The sequence below is a fragment of the Saccopteryx leptura genome, chromosome 2 (assembly GCF_036850995.1).
Source record: "Saccopteryx leptura isolate mSacLep1 chromosome 2, mSacLep1_pri_phased_curated, whole genome shotgun sequence".
In the NCBI taxonomy this organism is placed as follows: domain Eukaryota; kingdom Metazoa; phylum Chordata; class Mammalia; order Chiroptera; family Emballonuridae; genus Saccopteryx; species Saccopteryx leptura.
The window spans coordinates 246,486,255-246,505,183 of NC_089504.1; the positions used below are offsets into that span (position 1 = coordinate 246,486,255).

At 48.4% G+C, this 18,929-nt stretch overlaps 1 protein-coding gene across 7 annotated transcripts in view; it reads right to left on the reverse strand.

Moving 5' to 3' along the window:
* KDM2B (lysine demethylase 2B) overlaps positions 1-8,282 on the reverse strand; it is a 117,305-nt gene extending 109,023 nt beyond the window's left edge. For 2 of the 7 annotated variants that reach the window (XM_066371000.1, XM_066371004.1), the window contains exons 1-4: positions 7,622-7,644; positions 6,814-6,958; positions 3,820-3,898; positions 2,525-2,571 (exon numbers count right to left, since the gene is read on the reverse strand). In XM_066371000.1, coding sequence (XP_066227097.1) covers positions 2,525-2,571; positions 3,820-3,898; positions 6,814-6,958; positions 7,622-7,636 — 286 coding nt within the window. In that variant the 5' untranslated portion in view covers positions 7,637-7,644. Of the gene's footprint in view, positions 1-2,524; positions 2,572-3,819; positions 3,899-6,813; positions 6,959-7,621; positions 7,645-8,009 lie in introns of those variants that run through there. The other 5 variants (XM_066371005.1, XM_066370998.1, XM_066370999.1 and 2 more) reach the window with 5 other exon arrangements.
* Positions 8,283-18,929: the final 10,647 nt, after the last annotated feature.

The window sequence follows — 18,929 nt, forward strand, 5'->3', positions numbered from 1 at the left end:
CCTCTCTCTATAATAATGAGTAAATAAAATCTAAAAAAAAAAGAGAGAGAGAGAGGAAGGGAGAGAGAGATCCCTATATGCGCCTTGACCAGGCATCGAACTGACAACCTCTGTGCTTCAGGACAGGCCTGGGGCAGCCGCTTTGAAAAACAATCTGGCAGTTCCTCACGAGGTTAAATATAGTTCCTGAATGACCCAGCAATTCCATTTCTACAGATATACCCAGGAGAAAGAAAAACATATGACCACACAAGACTTGTACATGAATATTCATGGCAGCATTATTCATAATAGCTAAGAACAAGAAACAAACAAAAATGTCCATCAGCTGAAAAATGGGTAAACAAAACACAGTCTGTCCATACAAATGGAATATTATTCAGCCACCAAAAGGAATAATGCACTGACACCTGCTACAAAATGGATGTACACCATGACAACACAATGCCACCAGAGGGAAGCCAGACATAGAGGACCACATGTTACATGATTCCACTTATGAAATGTCCAGAGCAGACAAACCCATAGAAGCAAAAAGCAAATCAGTGGTTGACAGGAGATAAAAGCAGAGGGGAAACTGGAAGGTACAGGGCTTATGCTGGAGGTAACAGAGTGTTCTGTAATAAGATTGTGGCGATGGCTGCCTGACCAGGCAGTGGCGCAGTGGATAGAGCATTAGACTGGGATGCGGAGGACCCAGGTTCAAGACCCTGAGGTCACCAGCTTGAGCACAGGCTCATCGGATTTGAGCAAGGCTCACCAGCTTGAGCCCAAGGTCGCTGGTTCGAGCAAGGGGTCACTCAGTCTGCTGTAGCCCCCCAGTCAAGGCACATATGAGAAAGTAATCAATGGACAACTAAGATGCCACAACAAAGAATTGATGCTTCTCATCTCTCTCCCTTCCTGTCAGTCTGTCCCTCTCTCTCTGACTCTCTCTGCCTCTGCCACAAAAAAAAAAAAAGATTGTGGTGATGGTTGTACAACATCGTGAATATACTAAAAACCACTGGGTTGTGCACTCCAATATGGCTAAAGTAAAGGGTGAGTTTTATCTCATTTAGAAAGATGCTTAAACCCTTCCCCCACCCCCAAGAAAATAACCAGATTGCATAGCTACCCTTTAAGTGCACTGCACTTTAAAACTCCCAATGGCACCTAGCCAGTGGTGATGCAGTGGACAGAGCATTGACCTGGAGTGCTGAGATCACGGTTTGAAACCCTAGGTTTGCCCAATCAAGGCACATACCAGAAGTTCCTCCCCCCACCTTTCTCTCTCTCTCTCTCTCTCTAAAATCAATAAATAAAATCTTAAATAAATAAACTCGCAATGGCATTCCCCTCACACTAGGAGTCAAACCCAAATCTCCTATTCCACCAGGCTCTACATGCACCTGGCCCTGTCACCTTTCCTTTCTCATGCTCCCTTTCCCCTTGCTTATTCCATTCCTCCCACATCTCAGTACCTTCTCCTTTGGTCATCCCACCATCTGGACTGTTCCTTCTGACAGCTGGCTTCTCATCACCCAGGTCTCTGTCCAAACGTCCTCACACCTCTGTCTAAATGGATCCTCCCTGAGAACCCCCACCTAGAACACCAGCACGGTCCACCTACTACCCTGCTCTATTTCTTCATAGCCATGATCACCCTTCAAAAAGATATATGTGGCCTGACCTGTGGTGGCGCAGTGGATTAAGCGTCGACCTGGAATGCTGAGGTCGCCAGTTCAAAACCCTGGGCCTGCCTGGTCAAGGCACATATGGGAGTTGATGCTTCCTGCTCCTCCCCCTGTTCTCTATCTCTCCCTCTCTCTCTAATAAAAATGAATAAATAAAATCTAAAAAAGTAAATAAATTAAAAAAAAAGATATATGTTTTTAAAAACTGTTGACTTCTCTGCTGCCCGTCACTCCAACCAAAGGGCAGAGACCTTGTCTGTCACGTTCACAGCTCTGAACTTGTCTGCCACGTAGAAGTTACCTGAGAAACAGTTCTGGGGAAAATGGCTTTATTGAAGGACTTCTTGTGAAATCTAAAATGCCACCTGCTACCTGGTCAGGGGTCCAGAGCACTGAGTGAGCAGGCACTCTGCAGGTGCTCAGGGCATTCATCGGCGCATGCTGGGTGCTCAGGAAACAGGAAAGAATGAATGAATGATCCCTCCCCCGGAAAATCTGAAAGTCTTTCAGAGGTCATAAGGCACGCAGTGTTTACCCGGCAACTCACAAACACAAAGGAGAGATCTAAGACTGCGTGGCTGGGACACCGAAATTGGAGGCTGGGGTCCAAATCAGCCTCATCAAACCGCCCAGGCAGACACCCTCTGATCCAGCTTCTCAGGACTTTGCAATCTGACCTATTCCCCACAATGACATGGTGGCAGCTCACACCTGCTGCTGCCTCCTCCCACGGGGATTTTGTTGTCAGAGGCCGTTAAAACCTAAACAGGCAGGTGGTCAGGCCTCCTTCCCTCTCTCCTTCTCCCTCCTTTGGCATCACTGAGCCACACACACAGCAAGCAACTTACCCACTAGGAGTTTGACGTCTCGCACTGTGAAGTCGGGGTCAGGCATCCTAGAGAAGGGGGAGCAGACTTTGGTGAGAAGCCAGAAACGACAGAGTTCGACTCAACTCGGGGAGTATTTTTCCAAAAGGGTTTACTTGCTCTCATTTTGGGAACCCAGAGGGTGGGTGACAGACCCGCTGGTCTTTCAAGGAAGGTCACTGCTGAACCCCTTCCTCACTCCAGTGGGCAAACCAAACCTGCACACTCTCCCCGACACCTGAACTCAGCATGGCTCCAGAGAAGAGAGAGGACGCCCACTGTCCACCCTCTTCTCCAGGGAACATTAAACTGTGTTGTCAAGAGTAAGAAGCAGAACTGGGCCTTCAAACACCTGTTCCTTTTAGGGTGGGTACCCCTCCCTGTGAGCCACCCTCTAGAAAAGACCACGTAATGAGTTTATGGAGGGTGGGAGGAACCCTTTAAGTTCAGAGGGGAGAGAGGCACACGCATCATACCAACTCCAGGGATACGGTAACACGGCTCTTAATGATTATGGTGACATTCACCACTAATTAACAATGATGCCCGCAGGCTTAATTTCTACCCACAGGCGTGAGACTCCTGAGCAAGCCTGGCAAGAAGATGTTGCAAAGGACAGCAGGCTGAGGTGACACCCTCAGCCTCCTCCCCACCCCTGCCCAAGGGGCGGAAACCTGTTCTTCCAGCCTGCCTCCCAGATGTCTTCCCACCTGGAGCTCTGACAGATCTCTGAGAACATAAACCAAACAAGACCTAGTGCGAAGGCAGGCGGGCGCTGTGCTGGGGCCAGGCTGAGAAAGGCCGGACAGGGGCCTTGCATCCTAGAAACCTCCACAGAAAAGGACCAGTTTCCACCCAGTGGGAGTCTGAGTAGAAATACGTATCCAGGTGCCCTGCCTCTGGGCCTAGAGGCTGGCCATTCCCTTCCTGGCCCAGGCCCGGCCTCAGTTTCCTGATTTGGAGGGGGAGTGGGGTGGAACACACTCTCTTTAGGAAGTCACTGCACATGAACCAAGGGAGTGGATCAGGGGAAAAAGACATCACTGTTTAAGCATCCTGCATCCTCTTTTGCCCAAATTTTCTGAAAAAGACCAATCTGGCAAGTTTTTCCTTTTGCCGCATCTTGAACAAGGAGATCCTGTATCCCCCAGATAATGAAGAAAGAGCCTTCCCAGGGATGAGAGGTGAGACAAAGGATAGAAGAAATCCATCCCAAGCTATGAACCGTGTTAGGGAGAGAGACAGGGAGGGGAAAGCGATTAGTTTCAGCAACTTACTTAATTCCCAGTCCATCCTTTTCTCGAAATATCAGGGGGACCCTGAGAGCTTCTCTCTGCACGTACTCATAGTTGAAATCTAGATATTAGAATTAAAACAAGCTGGTGAAGTCATGAAGGAGCAGTGGAACCATGATAATTGGTTAGGGGGACAAAAATGATGGAGGAAGGGGCAAGGGTTATATACTAGATGCAGGCACCAGCTTTAGAGCAAAAGCTCCCTGGAAAATGGATTAGGCGAAGCCCAAAAGAAGCCATGCCAACTCCCTCAGCTCCTCTGCCTACTCAGTCATTCCCGGCATGCCCCACGGGTCAGAACTTGTCAATGAACAGCCCAAGGCTGGCGAAGGTTGCGGAGGGAGACTCATGAAAGAGCCCTGCACAGAAGGAGCCCGGCTAGTGTTGAGAAAGCGGGACAGAGAAATGCATCCCAAGCTGAGCTCGGAAAGTCAAGAGATGGCAAAACTGAAGAATGCCACCTGGGAGGATCCGAAGGCCCAGAGAGGAGGCTGGGACGAGGGTTCTCATTGTAGCTGAGCATCAGAGAAGATCTTATTGTTATATCCTGCATAGCGAAGGGGAGGGGGGAAATGCCGGTTTCCCTGGAAACTGTGTATTTGGTGCCAAAATAACTAGGGAACTGGGCACCGCTTTGTTGTCTTAACGGTGAAATTCTGCTGCAGCCATCACAAGGCTTGCTGCTCCAACTAGATAACCAGTGGGGGAGATGCTCCCCCCGCCCCCGCGAAGGCTGTGCAATGGGGACATGGAGAGACCCAAAGAAAATTCACAGAACAGCTTTCCATCTGGGTGGGGACCCTCTAGTGCAGACCCCCAAATCCTTACCCTATTCGCGGAGTTGGGGGAAGCTGAGATTAACCCTCACCTCCCCAAATCCTCAGGTAACGGAAGCAATCCACAAGGGCACCAGGCCTCCTTGTCTGGCCAGAAGGAAAGGAAGACAGAACAGCTCTCAGGTGGCAGAAGCCCCTGCTCCAGGGAAACAGTGCGCCAGGGCACTGGGGGGTGGGGGGGAGCTCCGCTCAGAAAGGGAGAGAACAAAACCCGAGCTGAGGAAAGCCCTGACCTCAGCAGCCCAGATCCCCAGGGGCTCTGAGTGAATGGGGATTCCTAAAGATTGAAAGGCAGAGAAGTTTAAGAAGCTTCTATTTTGAATCCTGGCGAAGGGCTCCTTCTGTTTCTCAGCTCCTCCCCTAGAGTTTTGGGGCCAGATCTGAATTAACTACCAAAACCCTAGGGCTCTCTCCTTTGAAAGGAGCCTGAACAGCCAGCAGATTTAAGGAATCTCCCTCACTGGGACCCCTGGCCGCTACACACACACACACACACACACACACACACACACACACCCAAAGCCCACCCCTGGGGTCAGCGTCAGCTTCCTTAAATGAGCCTGAGAAAATTCTCTGACATCCCGGGCAGAGAATTCCTCCCAAATGACTAGGAAGAGTTTGCATATTGTATTCGCTTAGGATCCGCCAAACACTCTACCAGGACGGAAGAAAGGAGAGGAATGAAAATCCAATTTGTGCAAAGGAAATCTAAAGGAAGTGGAGAATGGCCCCCGGACTTCGCAAGGCTGCCCTTAAAGACAAGGCAGGCTGGAAGAAATTTTGTCTTCCCTCCCCCACAACGACCCCCTACCAAGGAAGCCAGAGCCCCAGGAAACAGTGGGCACAAAAGAGAAACTTCAAAAATGCAAAGCCTGGACAGTCTCTTCTAGAGGCTAACCCCACAGGCAAGCCAGCCAAGCGGAACCTGGGGGGCGGAGGCGCTTCTCAGTTATCAACTCACAACTCACGGGAGGGGGGGGATGGAAGGGTTTTCCAAGGGAGGGGATGGGAGATAAATGGAGAGGGAGTAACAAAAAGGAAACTCGAATATCTGAAGCGGGGGGGATGAACTTAGAAATCCCAGGAGAGCAAAGGGAGATGCCTACTTAGGCAAGGGTACCTCCAAAATACCAATCCCACAGGACCTCTGGGAGCCCTCAGACCCAAGCCAGAGCATCACATCACCCCAGTGTCTAGAGGACATCCCAAACATGGTCCCATTATCAGGATCAGGGAGAAATTCCAGCCCTGAAGGTCTCAGGTAGGTTGGCACCCCAAAATCCCAGAGGCTTCCCCACAATGTTTTAAAGTGGCACAGCCCGCAAAAGCGACAGAGCTCTCAAGGTCTCAGGCCCAGGAAGAAACCCTGTGTCCTAGAGGGGTGCGCCAAGTCTTCACTCTAAAATGCCAGAGGACAAGGAACCCAGCCTTAAATCTGAAGAGGTATCGCTCTCTGACCCCCAGTCCCCACTTCAAACTGTCAGAGCTGCAGGGCTAGAGGCCTCAGGCTTAAGTGGGGGACCGGCACAACAACTTGGAGGTCACCCAGACCCAACTCCAAGCGAACAGAGCCCACCAGGTGATGGGGTTCCTTAAACCCCAGGCTTGAGGAGGCTCATCACTCAGTGACCCCTGGGCGCCCCCAGCGCCAGTCCCTAAAAGGCAGGGCCCCGACATAGCACTGGGTTTGGGAGGCTTCAGGCCTGGGCGACCCTCACCCCAATCTGACTCCTGCCGGGCAACGCGCAAGAAGCTGGGCAGCGCGCAAGGAGCTGGGCAGCGCGCAAGAAACTGGGCCGGCTCCGGGAGGGGTTGAACGCGGAGCACCGGCCTTTCCTCCATCCGCCAGTCCATCCGTTCGTCCCCAGGTCCCTCTGTCGGCCAGACCGCTGGCTCTGACCACCCTGAGGTTGGTGGTGGGCAAGGGCCGGGCCTAGGCCAACGGCCGGCCCGGGTTCCAGCCTGCCCTCCTCCTTACCACCACCCCCACCCCACCCCCCAGTGCTCGGTCTCGTTTCGTCACCGGATCCCCTGGAATGGGGGACGCGGGCGCGAAATACGAACCCAGACACCGGCAGTTCCCTCCCCACGTGCGCTCGGCCCGCGGCGCGGAGGGCGACTGAAGGAGGGGGCGTCTCACCTTTGCCCTCCATGGCATGCACGAAGTCCCCCTGGTATAGCTGGCTACGCAGCTTCTCCTCCAAGCTGAAGCCGCGGACACTAACGATCTCCTCCACGTCCGACAAGTCCTCGTTCTCGTCGTATCTCTGGCGGTCAATCGGGCGCTGCGGGGACCCAAGCCAGAGAGCCCGGGACGTTATTGGGGGACTTGGGGGTCGCCTCTCACCCTGGGCCCAGCTCGAACAGGTGCGGAAGCCGCGCGCCCCCTGTACCCTACCACCGCGACACGAGCAACTTTGCGTAAATGCCAAAGATGATGAAAATCGGGATAACAAGAGGGGCCGCACCCCCAGTGTCTGGCTGCGCCCTACACAGGGCATTCCCCTCCTACATCTTTGGAGGCCGTGGCAGAGACATCTGGGGAGGGGCTCTCCCTTGCCCCCCACCCCCGAGAGGTGTTGAGTTTTGCCCACTCAGCCGGGAGCCTGGTTATGTAACCCCCGAAGGGGGCTCCTCGCACGGGCTGGCGAGGCATTTGTAGGCCCCAGGAGGAGCCGCGGCGGCGCCCGGCTCGGCGCTAACAGCAGCCGCGGCGGCCGCGGCGGCAGAGCCGGGAAGCCGGAACCCGGGGCCGGCGGCATTTCTAAGACTGGAGCCGACCCCGACCTACCCGGGAAGCTGGAAAGCAGAAATGGAAGGACTGAGACCCCAGCCGCCCCCGCCAACCGCCCTCCAGTGCAAGAAGAGGTGGGAGGGGGGGTCTGGGCTTGGGAGGGGGAGAGGCAGACCGCCGCCACAAAGCTCCCATACGAGACCCCAAAACGCACCAGCAGCTGCCTCATCTCCCCACGAGCGCGCGCGCACACTCACTTCCTAAGGAGACTCCCCCGCCACTCCCCGCATCCCCTGCCTCCTCCCTCCGCCGCCCAGCGCCCAACCCGGCAGCCCCCCAGATTCCGGGCGAACCCGGAGTCCGCTCAACCCCCTTCCAAGCCTTTCCCCGCTACCACCTCGCCACTTAAGTGTCTGAGACTCTGAGCCTCACAAGGGACTGGAGGAGTAAGCTGCTGGCTTCCTTTTGCATGCAATTTATTATATTTTTTTTCCGGTCCTCTTGCAAAATACAGAAAAGGAAAGAAAAGGAAGCAAGAAACAACAACAAAAAATAGATCTATCATATACCAGATACAGATTTGGGGGGGGGGAGCTACACACCAATCTTCTTCCAGAGTCTTTCTCTGCCTCCATTTTTTTAGGAGAGTTCACCAATTAATTGTCAACACTCCTGCCCCCTGCATTTTGGCGGAGGGGGTAAGGAGAGAAGACCAAAGAAAACAAACCAAAAAAATAAATAACGCAAGCCAGAGCCGAGATCTACAAAGTTTTGCACCAACACTTAAGCAGATCCGTTTGCAAAGTCCTAGGAAACCATTTTCAGCAGTTGTGTGGGGGGGGGAGGCGTCGACGTCATAATCCCCGGAACGTAAACATTGTTGCGGATCGCGCTCTGAGCTTGCGGCCGGGCTGGGGGGGTAGGGGGGCACTCGGCCCGAGACCGGAGGGGTGGGCGGGGGCGGCGGCTCGAGGAGGTGAAGGGCGGGGAGGGCGCCCGGGAGGCACCGGGCGCCGCTAGCGCCCTGGCATCGCTGTTTTGTTGTTGGGTCACGAGTGTGCCTCTGCACGCAGGCGCCGCCGCCGCCCGGGAGTTGTGTGCAGAGCTGACTTTTGGAGGGCTGAGTTGCAAGCGGAGGGCGCATCCCGGAGATGGCGGGGCAGGGAGGGAGGGAGGGAGGGAAAGAAGGAGGAGGGCGTGGGGAAGGAGATGCAGATTTGCACGGCTGGCCTCAGCGGGAGGCACGGAAATGCAAGCCGAGCATGCCGGCTTGAAAACCCCCTGTGCTTGGCACCCCAAAAGAAGACCCCCCAGCTCAATTCCTATCCCTATTGCCCACGAGCTAACTACCCCTCTTCCTCTTCCTTCAGCCGCCCCACCCCATTACTTACGGGGCCGACCCAAATTCAAAACATTTTTATTTGTTTGTTTATTTTATTATTTTTTTCCTGCTGCAAGTCTTTTCTTTTAGGGTAGGGCGATGGATCTACCCCACAGGCGGACCTACCATAAGAAGGAGGCATTTGGCGGCTCGGGAAGAAATTAGCGCAGCATCCATACCTGTACGAACTGCCAACTTTTAAACTCCCGGACTCAAGATCTGAACAGACATACACATACACACAGGTACAGGAAATACAGTCAGACCAGAGCCTTCTCAGCTACGAGATGACCGGAAGACGTTGCCTTTCATTCATTCATTCAACATTTTTTAAAGGTCCCTGCGTTCGCCAACAGGAGGAAATAGAGGCTCAGGAATGAACCGAGAGAATTGGATTTGGCGCCTCCTAACGCAGCTGGCAAACAGGCAGAGGGTAAGCCCTTATTGGCCGTTTATAAAGATAAAAGTCTGAAAAGATGAAAGACGCTTTGGGATGGAGCGCCGGGAATTCTGGGCTCCCCTGATTAATCCCACTGGGCTTCTTGGCAGAGATATGGGCACCCTCTCATTAGGTCTAGGTATGTTTCTCTGGCCATATATCTAGTTGGCTGTGACCACCCCCCAAAACGGAATCCTACCGTGTTTCCCCAAAAATCAGTGTCTTATATTAATTTTTGATTAATTAAAGACACGCTAGGTCTTATTTTCAGGGGATGTCTTATTTTTCCATAAACAAGAATTCACATCTATTGTTGAACAAAAACCCAACATTTATTAATATACTTAATCATGTCATCACAAACATCAGCATAACCAGCCAAACTCTGAATTCCATCAAGAATTTCTTGTGACTCTATTTCCATGTAAAACAATCTACCCTGTTTCCCTGAAAATAAACAGTGTCATATTAATTTTTGCTCCTGAAGACGCGCTAGGTCTTATTTTCAGGGGAGGCCTTATATTTTCTAAGCTTGAAAAAAATTGCACTAGGTGTTATTTTCGGGAGATGTCTTATTTGCAGGGAAACGGTAAATATGTTGCCCTGTAATTCCATCATGATCAGGAAGGTTGTCTTTGGTTGTGAGAAAAGCTGGCCCTAAACATTCCTGTAGGCCAATGAGGCCTGATCCTGGAGGTAAAGATCACGATGAGAAGACATAACACCAGGACTTAAATAAAGGAACATTATAGATGCTTATAGCAGGTGTGGTAAAAATACTTCCCATTCTTTTCATTTATTTCTGCCATTAACCTTGTGTGATAGTTGGAGCAAGTCATTTTGCAGACAGGGAAACTGAGCCACAGAAAAGTTATAAATCTGGATGATGGCTCTGCCCTTCTGTCATCCTTCTGTCAACACAACAATCAGCAGACATGTGGAGAGGAAGTGGCTTCCCCATCTGAGATCCGATGTGAACAATCAGTTCTTATTGGTCACCCTAAGAGACACCTTCCCCCCTCACTCACCTTAAAGTTTCCTGTTCTGTTTTTGTTTTCTTTTACAGAGAGAGAGAGGGAGAGAGATGAGAATCATCAACTGGTGTTTAGTTGTTCATTGATTGCTTCTCATGTGCTGGGGGGGGGGGGGGCTCCAGCTGAGCCAGTGACCCCTTGCTCAAGCCAGCGACCGTAAGATCATGATGATGATCCCACGCTCAGGCCAGTGAATCCATGCTCAAGCTGGTGAGCTTGTGCTCAAGCCAGCAACCTCAGGTGGAGGCAGGAGGGGACCTCAGCATCCCAGGTCAGTGCTCTCTGCACTGCACCACCATTGGTCAGGCTCTTTGTTTTTTTGAGAGAGGAAGTTTGAGAAAGAGAGAGAGAAACATTCATTGATTTGTTATACCACTGAACAGGGATTGAACCCACAACCTTGACATGTTGGGATGATGTTCTAACCAACTGAGCTGAGCTACCTGTCCAGGATCCTGTCCTATCTTTTTGTAGCCCCCCCCCCACTTCTGCCAAAGACTATTTAGAAGTTTGTTTTAATCCAAGTCCACTAGCTTGCAAACATCAAAAATTGTTTCACATTGGCTCAGTGGGAGTGAGAAGAGTTTTGCCTTTGGCCTCTGTCAAGAACCAGGGACCAGGGACCATTTGATTTGCTTCTTTCTCACAAGAAACCCTTTAAGGGAAATAGTCTTGTTATTCTTCATCTGCAAAAAAACTACTGCTCAGAAAGGCAAAGCCATTCACCTGAGATCACATAGCTTGTTAAGTGGAGTCACTGGGGCTCAAACCAGAGCCTCAGGCATCACATGCTTTTTCAGATACTGCCCATCTTTACTGCTCCTGTATAATGAAATAAAAACGTTCCAAGGAGAGTGTGTGGCCTGGAGGGCGGAGGAAAGTGAGTTCAGTGGAATAAAGGAAAACTGAAATAGAAGGGTTTATCTTCATTCTCCTGTCCTGCTAAAGACACTTCTCTCTCACTGCTAGTAGAGTAGCGCAGCGGAAGCGTGCTGGGCCCATAAAGACCCTTCTCTCTCCCCATGAAGCCTATGGTGTCCCCAAAATCTGGTGTCAGGAAAAGATCCAATGACAGGAACTTAGGGTAAAACAGTTAAGTCCATATATCACCCCATGTGGAGTTCCTGGCCATGGGGTGGGAAAGGGTAGAGTAAGTCACCTAATTTAATCTCCTCCCTTTACAAACTGCGAGTAAACTGGAGAGCAGAGAGAAGAATGGGCCAGCCAGGGGTTTGTTCTCCTCTGACTACCCCAGAATGCCTACCCTGCAGCCTGATGGTAAGTGGTCACTCAATAAATGTTGAGCCCTTGATGGATCACCTTCCCCAGCGATATTTGCATTTTCCCTTTATCAGTAATTGGCAGATGAAAGGCTTTGTCCTTCTGTTGAAAGAATTTCAGGCATTTGCTCAAAGTGGGGGAGGAGGTTATTTTGGGCCAAAGGGGGAAGGGCCAAGACCCTTGAGCTCCTAGTTTTAGCTAATTGTCCTCTAGAGGATCAGGCAGTAGGTATAAAAGGGAAGATTAAGGTAATTCTCCAAAAGAGGTACTTTTCCTTGAAAAAAAAAAAAAAAAAAAGGACCAGGCCAGTTGTATTTGAGACATCTTAATCATGACTTCCTGGACCCTCCTGCTCATTCTTACAAAAGCCTCAGTCAGACCCTGTGTTGGCCCCATTCATTCATTTCTTAATTCATCAAAAGTTGATTGAGCCTGACCAGGTGGTGGCGCAGTGGATAGAGTGTTGGACTGAGATGCAGAGGATCCAGGTTCGAGACCCCGAGGTCACCAGCTTGAGCACAGGCTCATCTGGTTTGAGCAAAAAGCCCACCAGCTTGAACCCAAGGTCGCTGGCTCCAGCAAGGGGTTACTCGGTCTGCTCAAGGCCCGCGGTCAAGGCGGAGAAAGCAATCAATGAACAACTAAGGTGTTGCAACGCGCAATGAAAAACTAATGATTGATGCTTCTCATCTCTCTCTGTCCCTGTCTATCCCTCTCTCTGACTCTCTGTCTCTGTAAAAAAAAAAAGTTGATTGAGCAGCTCTGTGCTTTAAGAGTATATAGAAGAACCAACCCAGCCTGACCAGGTGATGGCGCAGTGGATAGAGTGTTAGACTGGGATGCGGAGGACCCAGGTTCGAGACCCCGAGCTCGCCAGCTTGAACGCGGACTCATCTGGTTTGAGCAAAAGCTCACCAGCTTGGACCCAAGGTTGCTGGCTCGAGCAAGGGGTTACTCGGTCTGCTGAAGGCCTGCAGTCAAGGCACATATGAGAAAGCAATCAATGAACAACTAAGGTGTTGCAATGCGCAACAAAAAAATAATGACTGATGCTTCTCATCTCTCTGTCCTGTCTATCCCTCTCTCTGACTCTCTGTCTCTGTAAGGAAAAAAAAAAAAGAGTTCAGGTTACTTGCCCAAATTTTACACTGTGAAATAGCAAAAGGCAGGACTTGAACCCAGGGCTTGTTCCAGGAATCCAGAGCCCACAGGCTTTACTGCCATGCCTCCCTTTAAGGCTGTCCCTAGAGCATCAGAGAAATGTTTATTTTTGGGAGGGGGGGGGTTGGAAATGTTTTTTTGTCTGCACTAATATAGGAGCCTCTAGCCATATGTTGCTATTGAGCACTTGAAACATGGGTAGTGAGATTAGGAACTGAATGTTAAATTTTATTTAATTGTAATTCAATTTAAATAGTTATAGGTAACTAGTGTCTACCTGATTGGACAGTACAACCTGAGAGTGTTTTTCCAGAATGGTCATAATTCACCTATCAAGCTACCTCATGGTCTAATTTAGCACTGGATCCCCATGTCAACCTTCTAGAAATACTTGTGGAATGAAGAAAAGGAAGTATTGTAAGGATGAGTGGGGGAGGGGGCCTGGGATATCTGCAAGGTTCTCTAGATGGGGCCACCTGGTACAATGTGACTATTGCAGGGTTAGCCCATAACCCCCTGACTCAGAGTGCCTGCCAAGAGCAAGGCACTGGAGGCACCTGGCGATGCCTGTTGGATAAAAGATTGTCCCACCTGCCTGGATCTAAGAAACTTGTCAAGGACAGGTAAGTAGTGATGGGGCCAGGACGCCTTAGAAAGTGATAACCACTCCCTGATCTATTTTCTACTGATAGACTCAAATACAAAGATACAAGCCATCACAGCTCTATTTGCAACAGAAAAAAATTCAAATGGTCTGACAGTTGAGGAACTGATTAAGTAATGCTTAGACCATTTGTGTGCCCAGTGAAATGTTATTATTTCATTTTAAAAAATAGGCCCTGGCCGATTGGCTCAGCGGTAGAGCGTCGGTCTGGCGTGCGGGGGACCCGGGTTCAATTCCTGGCCAGGGCACATAGGAGAAGCGCCCATTTGCTTCTCCACCTCCCTCCCCTCCTTCCTCTCTGTCTCTCTCTTCCCCTCCCGCAGCCAAGGCTCCATTGGAGCAAAGATGGCCCGGGCGCTGGGGATAGCTCCTTGGCCTCTGCCCCAGGCGCTAGAGTGGCTCTGGTCGCGGCAGAGCGATGCCCCAGAGGGGCAGAGCATCACCCCCTGGTGGGCAGAGCATCGCCCCTGGTGGGCGTGCCGGGTGGATCCCGGTCGGGAACATGCGGGAGTCTGTCTGGCTGTCTCTCCCCATTTCCAGCTTCAGAAAAATACACACACACACACACAAAAAAAAAAAAACCCAAAAAATAATATGGGTGGCGCAGTGGATAGAGCGTCGACCTGGAAACGTTGAGGTCACCGGTTCGAAGCCCTGGGCTTGCCTGGTTGGGGCACATATGGTAGTTGATGCTTCCTGCTCCTCCCCCCTTCTTTCTCTCTCTCTCTCTCTCTCTCTCTCCTCTCTAAAATGAATAAATAAATAAAAATGTAGCTCAATATATACTGATGTGGAATGATTTCGTAGCCTTATAACAAAACAAGGTGCAGAATACTAATACTTAATTGTGCTGACCACTGATGTTAAGCATATGTAGATATATCTCTATATCTACATACATATATTTTATATGCGTAGGATTTTCTTTTCTTTTTTTTTTAAGGTTTTATTTATTCATTTTAGAGAAGGAGGAGAGGGGGGAGGAGCAGGAAGCATCAACTCCCATATGTGCCTTGACTGGGCAAGCCCAGGGTTTCGAACCGGTGACCTCAGCATTCCAGGTCGACGCTTTATCCACTGCGCCACCACAGGTCAGGCTGCATAGGATTTTCTTTGGAAAGAAATAATCATGCCCTGCCCAGATGCTTGTTGATTAGAGCATCATCCTAAAGTGCAGAGGTTGACAGTTTGATCTCCCACCAGGGAACATAGAGGAACAGATAGATGTTCCTGTCTCTCTCTCTCTCTCTCTCTCTCTCTCCCCCCGTTTCTCTAAAATCAATAGAATAAATAATTAAAAATTTTAAATAATAATAATCAAAATATGGGTAAAGGAACTGAGAAAAGAGAAGGAAATGTATTACTTGGTACAGTGTGAGAGTTTTACCAACTGTATGCATTAATGTTTCCTGATTTTGAAACTTACAGACTTCTTTCCTTTTATAGATTGTAGTACCTTTTGATTTTTGTACTATGTAAATGTATTACCTCTTCAAAAATGAATTTCATTTCAAGTTTCAAAATCAGGCAAATCTAAACCAAATAAATAGAGGGAAAGCACAAGTAAAAGCAAAGAGTGATTAGCACAAACCCAGGAAAACACCTGGCCTGTGGTGGCGCAGTGGATAGAGCATCCACCTGGAACTATGAGGTCGCTGGTTCAAGACCCCAGGTTTGCCCACTCAAGGCACATACAGACACAAGTAAGCAAGGAACAACTAAAGTGAAGCAATTATGAGTTGATATTTCTCGCTGTACCCCCACCCTCTCTTCTTTCTAAAATCTTCACCAAAAAAATTGCAGGAAAAGACTCAACTCTGGGGATAATATGAACAGTGAGAGGTACTGGTAATTTTCTCTTTCTGAATCTATATGGTGGGCACCCAAATATAATTGCTTAAAGTGTACTTTAAAAAAAAGTAAAATAAAAGAAAATTTTTAAATAAATAAAGTATATTTAAATATTTTACAAGTTCTGTTATAATTATAAAATAGTGTCCAGTTTAAAACTTGTTTCCTTGCCTGACAAGGCAGTGGCACAGTGGATAGAGTGTCAGACTGGGATGCAGAGGACCCAGGTTCGAGACCCTGAGGTCACCAGCTTGAGCACAGGCTCATCTGGTTTGAACAAAAGCTCACCAGCTTGAACCCAAGGTCGCTGGCTCTAGCAAGGGGTTACTCGGTCTGCTGAAGGCCCACAGTCAAGGCACATATGAGAAAGCAATCAATGAACAACTAAGGTGTTGCAACGCACAATGAAAAACTAATGATTGATGCTTCTTTTCTTTTTTTTTATTTATTTTTTTATTTCTTATTTATTCATTTTAGAGAGGAGAGGGAGAGACAGAGGGAGAGAGAGAGAGGAGAGACAGAGAGAGAGAAGGGGGGGATGAGCTGGAAGCATCAACTCCCATATGTGCCTTGACCAGGCAAGCCCAGGGTTTCGAACCGGCAAGCTCAGCATTTCCAGGTCGACGCTTTATCCACTGCGCCACCACAGGTCAGGCTGATGCTTCTCTTCTATCTATCTGTCCCTGTCTATCCCTCTCTCTAACTCTCTCTCTGTCTCTGTAAAAAAATAAAATAAAACTTGTTTTCTTTTTTATAGGTAAATTTTGCCTTTATTTATTTTTTAGTGATTGATTTTAGAGAGCGAGGGAGGGAAAGACAGAGACAGACAGAAATATCAATCTCTTTCTATCTGTGCCCTGACAGGGGATGCAACCAGCAACCTTTGCGGATTGGGACGATGCTCTAATCAACTGAGCTCTCAGGCCAGGGCTAAAAACTGTGTGAATATTGCTATAAGTCTTTCTCTTCCCTCTCTCCATCCATCCAGTTTCTCCCCTCCACACTCCCACCCCAGAAGGCTTGTTAGCAAGGCTCTTGGGTAACCTCTCAGAAATAGTTTATGCCTTTTTACAAACCTCCATATACATTTTCTTTTATCAGTGTGTAACACAAGTAGACACACTGTCCTATCCATTCCATTTTCACTAATATGATCTTGGAGATCTTTGCATATGTCCAACTGCCTCATTCTAAAATATCCTTTAAGGCTGAGGTAAATTTGAATGTAAATACATTGAAGGTAAATACAGAAAAAGTGCAGGATTGGTTAAAAAATGAAAAGTGAGTCACAGAATAACGTGTATGTCATGATCCCATTTATGTTAAACTATATAGAGGTAATATATAAGAGAAAGGAAAAGAAAAGCTCAAATGGTGCAGCAAATCATTGAACACTTCTGAGGAGAGGAGAAAAATTTTGAAGAAGTTATTTAGAGACTATACTTAAATATTATTTGCATTTTTAACAACCATTGTGTCTTTTTAAGTTTATGAAATAGTTCAAACAGAAAGAAAGGGATAGGATATAAATATAACAAAAGTATACAGCAAGGACTTTGTATCCAGAACCTGGCTTTGCCAAACTTAAAAGTTTTGCCATGCCTGACCAGGTGGTGGCGCAGTGGATAGAGCGTTGGACTGGGATGCAGAAGGACCCAGGTTCGAGACCCCAAGGTTGCCAGCTTGAGCGCGGGCTCATCTGGTTTGAGCAAAAGCTCACCAGCTTGGACCCAAGGTCGCTGGCTCGAGCAAGGGGTTAGTTGGTCTGCTGAAGGCCCGCGGTCAAGGCAGATATGAGAAAGCAATCAATGAACAACTAAGGTGTCACAACGCGCAACAAAAAACTGATGATTGATGCTTCTCATCTCTCTCCGTTCCTGTCTGTCTGTCCCTGCCTATATCTCTCTCTGATTCTCTCTCTGTCTCTGTAAAAAAAAAAAAAAGTTTTGCCATATTTTGTTTTACTGTTGCAATTTTTAAAAAATAATTTGGTCCTGACCTGAGGTGGCGCAGGGAATAAAGCGTTGACCTGGAAATGCTGAGGTCGCCGGTTTGAAACCCTGGGCTTGCCTGGTCAAGGCACATATGGGAGTTGATGCTTCCAGCTCCTCCCCCTTCTCTCTCTCTGTCTCTCTCTTCTCTCTTCCTCTCTGTCTCTCTCTCCCTCTCTCCTTTCTAAAAATGAATTTAAAAAAATAGGCATGCATTCTACAGCTATTTCATGCACTTAATAATAATAATAATAATAATAATAATAATAATAATTTGGGGCCCTGGCCAGATAGCTGAATTGTTTAGAGCATTGTCCCTAAACTAAGCACAGAGGTTGCTGGTTCGATCCCCGGTCAGGGCATATACAGTAACAGATGTTCCTGGTTCTCTCCTGCTCTCTCCCTTTTCTCTCTCTAAAATCAATAAGATTTTAAAGAATACTTTGGGAAACAATAGACCACACTATGTCAAAATGATTGAAGTTCCCAAAGGCATTTTTCATTTTTCCATTCCTCAGTTCCTTGTGGACTGAAGTATCAGAGTGAGAAAAGAGGACAATTACATGTAGCTTTGGTCATTGGGGAAGACAAGTTTATGCCTAGAGTTCTGCATTTTCTAATATCTCTCTTTCTGTGTAAGCTTTGAAAGGAAAGTTGGAAATAACAGGTCAGTTTATGAAGGGGTTAACGCCAGGAAGCGAGTTGTGAAAGTTCAAAGATACTTTCAAAACTTGCATCTTTGGGTTGATGGGCAAGTGCATTAACCAATAGAAATCAAAATCCAAGAATTACTTCATCATGCTAAATGGTCATTGGTTGTCAATCCCCAAGGGCCGGACAGCAGGGCTGGCAGTTAACCTTTTCAGGGACCATCATGCCCTTTACATTAATTTTTATTTGAAAGATGAAGTCAGGACAGAAGAAAAGCCTGGAATGGTTCCCAGATCTTTAAGGGACACCCTGAGGGCAGATTTCTGGGAGAAAAATTTTGAACTTTTAAAATAAGGAGTCAGCTGACCTTGCTTAGTAAGAAGAGAGGGGAGGAGAGAAGTTTGATTTCCTTTTTGTGCTGTCAGAACAGAGTCCAGGGTTAGGGACATTCCATTAATCTAGCAGACCCATCAGTCACTGAGAGGATTGAATTGCATTTCCTGCCCAAAGATGTGGAGACAGATGACCTTTGCTGCAGCCCTCAGACCCCCAGTTCACAGCTGGAGAGAGGATGTGTCAGCATTTACTTTCAGGTCTCACCCTGCCCTTTGTTCAAAATGCATACTCTTTGTGTTCAGGCTGCTGCAGAAGTTTTTGTCGTTGTTGGTGCTGATGTGTTGTTTTTTTTTAACCTCCCACGTCTTGTAACTTCTGAGAAACAAACTGTCTACTTGGCAGAAGATAATAATCTGGAGGTGCCCCAGAGAGGGAACCAGAATAGATGTGGGGAAATTTTAAGAGAGGCCTTTGGGCCTTTTGGCTTTCATTATTGCCCCCTCCTGGGCTCCCCAATGGCTGTAGGCTGAAAACTAATAATGCCTCATGTTTACATGGTTCTATTACCAAAGAAAGCATTTACACACAATTCCTCATGTAAAAGGAACTGCTAGAACAGAAGCATTAACATAAAACAACATATAAACTCTCAAACATCAGGAGCTATGTGCCCTTGGACCAGGCACCCAAACAGTCTCAGTTGTCCCATCTGTAAAGTGGAAGTCATTTTATC